This window comes from Stegastes partitus, unplaced genomic scaffold, assembly GCF_000690725.1.
Source record: "Stegastes partitus isolate 25-593 unplaced genomic scaffold, Stegastes_partitus-1.0.2 Scaffold2170, whole genome shotgun sequence".
NCBI lineage: Eukaryota > Metazoa > Chordata > Actinopteri > Pomacentridae > Stegastes > Stegastes partitus.
In genome coordinates, this window is record NW_007579901.1 from 68747 (window position 1) to 77789 (window position 9043).

General features: G+C 40.9%; 1 protein-coding gene across 1 annotated transcript in view; it reads left to right on the top strand.

The window, feature by feature from the left end:
* Positions 1-8307, top strand: part of LOC103374178 (kinase suppressor of Ras 2-like) — a gene marked incomplete at both ends in the record, with an annotated part of 63824 nt that extends 55517 nt beyond the window's left edge. Inside the window, 4 exons of the mRNA XM_008304218.1 lie at positions 2117-2137; positions 2391-2500; positions 6402-6570; positions 8266-8307. Coding sequence (XP_008302440.1) covers positions 2117-2137; positions 2391-2500; positions 6402-6570; positions 8266-8307 — 342 coding nt within the window. The remainder of the gene's footprint in view (positions 1-2116; positions 2138-2390; positions 2501-6401; positions 6571-8265) is intronic.
* Between the last annotated feature and the right edge of the window lie 736 nt (positions 8308-9043).

Consider the following 9043-nt stretch of genomic DNA (forward strand, 5'->3'; position numbering starts at 1 on the left):
ATGCGTTTTTCATCAGCATTACTGGTGATGCTTTTCTGAGAACATTTCGAATTTCTACAGCAAAGAAAGTTGTTTATTGGGTTTTCGTGACCCGGGTGTCATAATGTGTCAATGAAATGATCCAATTCTGCCTAATTGAAAACTAAAGTGTCTGTACTTTGTTCTTTTTGGAAGAAAAAAATTAAATGATTTTTTTTATTTTTTCTGTGGGTGTTACATTTCTGGGGTTAATGACAGCAATTTGATGCATTATTAATTTTGTTCAAATTATTAACACCACACTTTGTGTCTTTTACAGTTTGAGAGTCAGTTTTTAGTCTTACCAGGAGTTTGATGTGAAGTTGAATAACAGTAATGAATAGTGTGTTCGGTGTTCTGACAGTTGGTTCAGACAGAAAATAATGTACATTTTCATATCGAGATAATTATCTCGTTATCTCGAGAAAACGAACGCCGTTTCCCCAAGATAACGTAATGGTTATCTCGAGAAAACGAACGCCGTTTTCTCGAGATAACGAGATAATTATCCCGTTGACAGTTCCGACTGTCACTTCAGCCTTCATCAGAAGTTGTCGGACTTCCTGGTGTGACGTATCTTATATAGACAGCTGACCGGGAACTCCGACATGACGTGTCATGAGAACAGCTGACCGGGCACGACAACTTACAATGAAGCGCTCGTGGCCGGTCTCGTCTGTCCTCCGGCCCCCCGCTGGTGACTAAGGATGGAATCCCAGGTGTGTGGGAGGTCCCACACACCTGGGATTCCATCCTGGACCGGGCACGAGCGGGCAAACACAAACACCAATTATCTCGTTTTCAGGAGAAAACGATTCTTGTTATCCAGAGATAACGAGAAAATTAACTCGTTATCTCGAGAAAACGGCGAAGAAAGAACAGTAGCGGAAAACGACCGCTCTCCGCTTCCGTATTTTCACATTGGATCATTCACATTACTTTGGACTGCTTGTACAGTATGTGTTGATTTCTTTAAAAAGGTCAATTTTTCAAATATTATTGATTTAGAATTCGCCTGAAGCTCCAACTTTTTGTCTTTTTCCTCATCTGTGTGACTTTTCACCATAAAGCCTCAGGATAGGTGCATCATTTTTCATGCAAGTTGGAACATTTTCAGCCTGCATGGATGCATCTTTACCTGAGTGAGCGTCACCTCAGGCGAGTTTAGTTACAACCACGTGTGTCTTCCTACATGCTGCGTTGAAACTGATTCTGTACGAGCGCACCTTGATACACATCGGCTAGGCGCAGGATCGGCAGGATACAGATTCAGACAGTTTTATTGTCCCGATTCATTTGCAGCTAACCCAGTGTTATGTGGTGCAGCTTTCGCCAGATGAAGAAATGCACCTCCTGGTAATGAAGAACAGGCCACTTAGAGATTTCAAGCTGACTGATTTACATGATGTGTTGGCCGGCTAAACGCAGCTTTGCCTAAAAACCGTGCATCTTTATGCTGGGGACAGAATCTGGAGCGTTGTGTGCCATCACCATGGCTAATGTTGATGTTGAGCCTCTAAAATAGAGGCTGGCTGCTCGTTAAACTACAATGATTTCTGCACATTTTAAATGCTGAATACACCACGTGTAATTGTGGAGGTTTTGGAACACTTTGGAGAGAATCAGACTGTTTTTTAGGGACGAATTTCACTGTTCACTCTTAAATTAATTATGTGTAATCGTCAGAAATGATCCCAAACTGAGATTCGTTACTGCTAACCCAGCCTGTAACGAACAGACGATAGTTTAGTGGTAAATTGTGTTTAGTGTGATATTAGTCCAATTAATTAGCACTAGGACTAGATTTCAAACCCATTTCCATGTTGCCTTCATGATTATTCACATATTTGAATGTGTTTGAGTCTTTGGAGCTGCTGAGGAGTTTTTTTTTTCAGTTCCTATTTCAAAAAGTCAAACAGCTCCTGCTGGTTGAGGCAAATAGAGGGTTATCTGCTGATAAATTCAGCCACTTTAGTTTGACAAATGTGATAGCACTGTTTATACTGGCACAGGAAAACTCCCCATTATCTGCTATGACAATTAAGATTCTTTTGTCCTCTCTCTACCTCCCCACCCCTCTTATTTCTCCCCAAATAAGATCACCAAGGAACGACTCAAGGTAAAGAGCACTAATTAGACTTCTTCTCCTCTGCTTTAGTGAGAAAAAGTGACAGTTTCTTAATGACATAGCTCGCTTAAGGAAACTTTTTTGTGTGCGATAACAAATGGATGCCTTTCAAGTGAGGGCAATTTTTTCACTCCGATAAAGAGTTTCACCTAATTTTCCCAAAGCTATTAGGCAAATGTTGTTTAATGTCAGCCTCCCGCGGTGCTCCAGTGTTCCTCTGTGCTTGTTTTCCCCTCCTCTGCAGTAGCTCGTCTGGTACGGACTGAATCAGTGCCATGTGACATCAACAACCCGCTCAGGTACACAGACCTGCACATCAGTCAGACGCTCCCCAAAACCAACAAAATCAACAAGGTAAGCGGAAGAAAATCAGCCGCGCATTACAATCTGTGCGTAACGTGTCGCATTGCTTCATTTTTTGGGAGCTGGTTCTGAGTCATCGCGCGTTTCTCAAGGGGGGATCCAGCAAAACCGTTACGAAAATATCTCCAGCAGTATTGATGTTTACACAGATGGATCTTGTTTTCTTATGCTGAGGGTTTCTTACAGCCGGCACATCTAACTATATCTGCTCAGTTCCAGAGGAAAAAGGAAAAAAAAAAAGTTTATCACAAGATTCCCGTGGTGGTAACACTATGATGGAAATGCTGTGAAATGAATGTGCAGGTGTTAACATGTGAATGAGACCTCTTACAGACGCACAGCTTTTGTGTTTGCCCTGAAACAACGCCGGTAGGGGAAATCACATACTGTTGTCATGCTTCAGGCTTTTTGCACTTGTTGCACTCGCAATGTTAAACTGCCACTCTAAGCTGGAGGTTTAAAAAAAACTGAGGTGTGTTATGTTTGTTATTACACATGTTGGAAAGTCTTTGACTCAGCAGATGCTTTTCACCGTATTCAATCTTTACAAGTCATGACTGTAGTTTTCAGCAAATCTTTGAGGGGCTGCAGGAGGGTTTAACTGTCTAAACCCTGAGCAGTTTCTAGGGTGCATTTTTGTTCCCATTACTGCAATGTAAAGTCCTGCACCTCTATGGAAACAGCACAACCATAGCTAGGCGTAGAGAGAACTCAGAAAAACATTTTCTGCTGTGTGACAAAGTTACAATGCCTTTTTTTGAAACCCACATCAACTCTGCTCACTACAGTCAAAAATAGAATTGGTTTTCTGCATCGTAATAAATCCTCATCTGCACTATCCGCTAAACACCTCCTGGTCAAAATGACAGTACTTCCGATTGGCTATACGGTGACATACTTTATAGATCCACATCCAAATCCCTCCTCCATAAACTGGACACTATCTACCACACGGCCATCCGTTTTGTCACTGGTGCCCCCTTCACCACTCACCACTGCCCTCTATACAACCTGGTTAACCGGCCCTCTCTTCACTCCCGCAGGCAAACCCATTGGTATTTGTTCATTTATAAAACTATCATAGGTCAAACTCCGGCATACCTACGTTCACTACTCATCACCCGTCACATCAGCCGCTCACTTCGCAACCTCATCCACCTCCTCATCCCCAAAGCCCGCACTGTCTTTGGCCGCTATTCATTTCAGTTTTCTGCAGCTCTCGACTGGAACCACTTACAAAAAACACTTAAACTCAGTGTATTTATATCTGTATCTTCTTTTAAAAATATGGTGAAGCAACTATTTACCGAGTCCTGTACCTGCTTTTAGTGTATTTTATCTTAAAAGCCTTTTATTGTTACGTTTTGTTTGTGTACTGTTTTTTATGGATGTCTTGTATTTTCTGCTCTGTGCTGCCTCTTGGCCAGGTCGTTATTGTAAATGAGAATCTGTTCTCAATTAACCTACCTGGTTATATAAAGGAAAAAATAAATAAATAATAAATAAATGCCATTTAATAAAGAAAGAAAAAACAAAATTTGATTAATGTTACAAATACTGACAAAACCTAGACTCTATATGTACAGGTGTTGCCAACACTGAACCCTCCCCCCCAAAAAATGTTAGCTCTACATACTATAAGTGTTTTACTATTTAGCCTGCAGTTCATCCCACTTACATTAAAAAGTCCAGGAATTTTTGTCATGTGACTTTTGGTTGCAGCTGAGTTACCAACGGCTGACAAGAGCAGAATTTTTAGTGTTTCTTAAAATCTGTTTGTCCAATCAGTTTGTTTATTTTATTTATTTTTTAACAGTTTCTTAAATGGAAATGCAGCAGTTCTTCTCTTGCTGTGATAAATGGTGTCATTGTAGCATTTAAAAAAAAACAAAAAAATAGATATGATACCTTTCAGACTGTGATATCTCCTGTGTAGCATCCCAAGTAGCAATCCTAACAATGATTCCCTTTAAGGCCACCTAAAGTCTTGATCGTGTTTGTATGTTTCTGATTAAATACGATCATTTTAACCTGAAAGCTTTTACTAGTAAAACAATGCAAACTGTCAGTGGTTCGTCCACATCATGAATGAAACTCTACCCCTGTTTAATCCTTGCATTTGAAAACATACTGAAGTAAAACAGCATTATCTAAGGTGTCTGGTGCTGGTTTAACAGATCTCTCAATCAATGCGGCAGTGAATGCAGGTTCTAATCCTGTGTTTTGATCATGCTTCAATGAACCTGTAAACAAAGCGTCTGCTTTTACGACTCTGAAGCCTTCAGCATCCGAGCCAACCCCTGCTAATGCACACAACACAGAGACACATCAAGCAAGAAGAGATGTTTTGTACATTTTTTTTCTTCTGGCTCCACTTTTAATCACAGTCGCTGGTGAAAGATGTGGCTGCTTATCTCAGTCACTCAGATCCTCCTGGTCTCTACATGTTTGGGTTTACAGTTTTCTGATGGTCCAAATACAATTCATAATCTCTCACATCTCATGAGTAAATCCCACACTCTGGTGTGATCTAACCTAACCACAAACATCACAACGATACCATCGTTTTTCATGACTTTGCTGTGTAATTTGCCAAAGCGCTTCTCACTTGCTGTGGCGGATGATGATTTCTATTTGAAGTCCATCCTCCATGATTCTTTTTGGGCAGATACGACAAAATTGCATAGGACGATATCAGTGGTTGTACACCGGCTTTAACTCATTCGCTTGAGATTGCATACACTCTGCATCATCGCAGGTCATTTCCTGAAGCATTCCGTACATCTTCAGATTGATTTCCCACCTTGCAGGCAGCCATTGATTACCCCTCTTTCCAGTGCGCTTTGAAAACCAAGTAGCAGAGACTTGAAACTTGCTTGAGGAAGATAATCCATCAAACTGAAAAGTTTGCCGTCTGTAGTTTCTGTCAGTTGTGTTATTGTGGCGTATGGAACCCCTAGCTGTTGGTGCATTCGAGGATGCTCTGAAATCTGAGGCTTAATGTTCAAGGAAAAAAAAAATATGGATATTTTTGTTGTTGTTGTCTTTTGAACTCAATTCTTTGACTGTACAATTAATATAATAAGAAATGAAGGGCTTTTCAGCATAGTTTGCAAAGTCAGGAGAGACTTATTGGAAAAAGTGGTTGTTTCTGAGTTATTACTGAAAAAAAAAAATGCTGTACGCAAACAGACTTAGGTTGATTAGACTCCATTATGAAATGATTATTTTTTGGCAGTTGTTTAAATTGAAATAGGGTGGAGTATTTGTAGAGGTTCTGATCTAGATGTAAAGCAAGTTTTGTAAGATTTTCAGCTTTCCAATGTGGCCTGGAGCAGCATAACTAAGGAGCTCAGTGAACTGAGTCTTGACTCAATGAGCCCAACAAAGCACAGTTTTACATTCTCACAGCGACATCATGATTGATTCGCAGAGGCTGGTTTAAGTGTAGAGCTAAAAGACAGACTGAGTAAGTGAAATGTGCAAAAAAATATAACGACAGTGGGAATGTAAGATAGTTTTCCTAAATTTAATTTCACTCAACTCTATTTTCTTGGGTCCTTGAATGCATCATCTGTGCAGGAATTACACAAAGACAACATCATTTCGCCAGAAAAGTAAATTCAGCATATTACTCATGGTGATGAATTACCTCTGTCAGGCAAGTTTCACGTCTCTGCACGGTGATCTTCTTATTGTACTGAAATTAATGAAAACCCAGCTCTGCCTGCAAGGTAGAAAATCAATAGAGAAATTTTGTGTTGGATTCAGAAAAAGGCAGACAATAAAGCACAGTACAATTAAGGGAGCAAAGCTTCACTTTAAAATCATCGCTTTTGAAGTTTGAGTAGAGCCTCTGATAGCCTTGGTTTTTTTTATTGTCTCCTCTCAGGATCACATCCCAGTCCCATACCAACCAGACTCCAGCAGCAACCCGTCATCCACCACCTCCTCCACCCCGTCCTCCCCGGCTCCTCCTTTGCCCAGCAGTGCCACGCCTCCGTCGCCACTACACCCCTCCCCGCAGTCAGCACGGCAACAGAAACAGTTCAACTTGACAGGTACGTACCAGATGTGCATTCCTTCACATTCAAATTTCCAAAATTTGGCACGGGAGTAAAACACACTCCTTTTATTGTCCTCCAATCGCCTTGCTTGGAACTTTTTTCCAGTATGAAGTAGCTGACTGATAGTTGCTTACATGTTTACGTAATGAACAGGAATGACTAACTGGTGCACAATTTGGCACGACTTACATCCTTGCTGATACCATTACACTTTCTGCCTCTAAAGCAGTCTGGGAACTGTGGTTCCAAAACCTTTTCCTATCAAGTCGATCCAAGTCCTTTATCTCCTCGATTCACACTTTGAGTATTTGTACATTAGCTGTAGTACCTCTTACTGTGGAATACTGTAGTGACTTGAGGAGCTGGGCACCTCTGTGTTGGCAAGCAGAGAGCATTATGGGAGTTTAGCAAGTAAAGGAGCACCATGACCAAGACTTTTATGGTTTACTAACTTCAGGCTGGCTAATGTGTAATAAATTAAGATGATTTGCAATAGAACATGGTCTCAGCTGATACCATTATTCTTCCTGTTGTATGGTTCCAACACTTCAAACAAGGGATACTCAGATTACATTTTTATTTGCTCCCAATCTGACCCAAGTCATTTAGATACTCGATACCAATTCACTAGATAATCAAGTATTGTAGCTAAGCTGTAGTACCTCTTGTTGTTTAGTTCTGTAGCGATCAGGCACTTTGGTGTTGGCAAGCAAAGAGCTTCATTGGAGCTTGGCGAGTAAAGGAGCACAGTGTCAGAGACTTGAATGAGGTTTACTGGCTTCAGGCCAGCTAGTGTGTGATTGGTATGCAGCAGAATGGCAATTTTACACCACGGCAGAACTCTATTGGCCGTTAGTATAGCTTTCTAGGTGTAGACAAAGAATTGGGTACAGATCAATCTGATACTTAACACTTTAAAACCCCTTGATTATTCCTGGTCTTACAATTAGACTGGGGACATTCCTGCTTTGAACGAAATTCCAAAAATAGTAGGAGTGCAAAACTTGTAGACACACAGGCAGGCAAGACAAAAGCTGTTCAACACTAGTTTTCATTTTTCCGCCGATGTCAGCAGGCTTCAACAGTCGCACAAACTGCATTGGGTTCAAGTGTGACTGCAGTGGATTAGCACATTGCCTATTTTCTCCACTGCCAGTAGAAATAGACAGCAAAAAGATGTGTTGATGCTCATGTTTACATACTAACAGCAACATAAGATAACTTTTGAATGATAAAGTATAAAGTGTACATGTGTGCACAGCCATATGCAGCGTGGCCTGAGTCAGAGAGTCCACACCAATGCTCGCTGCTTGTTATTTCTCACAACAACAAGGCCAACACGCCGATGTTAAGCAGGTATAATGTTTATCATGTTTACTCTGTTAGTCTAGCATTCTTCAATGCTACAATTATGCTTATTAGCACAGTGATATCTGAACTCATGTACAACTAATTAATTGCATTTCTGAGTGCCCCAGCTGAAAATATTAATATATGCCATGACACATAGTGCCTCTCTGCCTCAAGCCAGCAAACAAACAGAGTGAAATCCAAGCGTAAATAAGGCTGTGTTTTAAAATCTGTATGCGAACTGTTTGGATTCCGAATACTCAACTAACAAACTGCCACGTAAGATTGACCGCACAACTTTAGATCAAATCCCACCTCTTCTTTTGTCTCCTTCCACAGCCTCCAGTTATTTCAAATACAAACAACAGTTCATCTTCCCTGGTAAGTACCTGGTAATTGATCATTTCCCCTACCTATAATGCACTGCAGCCAGCCAAGGATGAGTAAGGAGGGCTCTTTTGATGTTGGTGCTGATTTTCATCCCCTCACCTTGGCCTGCTTGAAGACTCTCGGCCCCTACACCCACTCGCGCTTGTCTCATTTGGGCCTCCTAATGATTTGTCAATGCCCAGACTGTGTGCTTTTTGCCCACACTGGTACCGCGCAGTCTTTGCTCATTTGGCAGGTTATTACAGCAGAGACAACCTGGAGCGCTGTGACGAAAAGAGTGAGGTGTAGCTGAGCTCTGGGCTTGTTTTATTTTTTATTTTTTTGAAATGCATAAATATACTGTACAACATGCAGCAGCGGATTCTGATTATTGCAGCCACACAGACTGTTTTCAGGTAATTTACATGAGCTGTGTTTATGAGCTGCATAACAACATGGTCAAATCCAACCACTTAGTGTTAGTTGAAAACCATTATGCTGTAAGTGGAACGAATGCCACAGTCATGTTGTATTAAATTTACTGCTGGCACTCATTTAGAAAAAACAGAAAACAAATGATAAAAAATTCATATACGCCCTCTCGGGGATATTACAGGATGATTTTTACATGTGTTAGTTTAATTTTGGTGTGGTTTGAGCAGATCCCAGTGTACGTTTTTCTCAGCCCTCATCCTGTCACATGAATCACATGCTTTGCGATATACGACTGGCTCAGATTCACACCGCT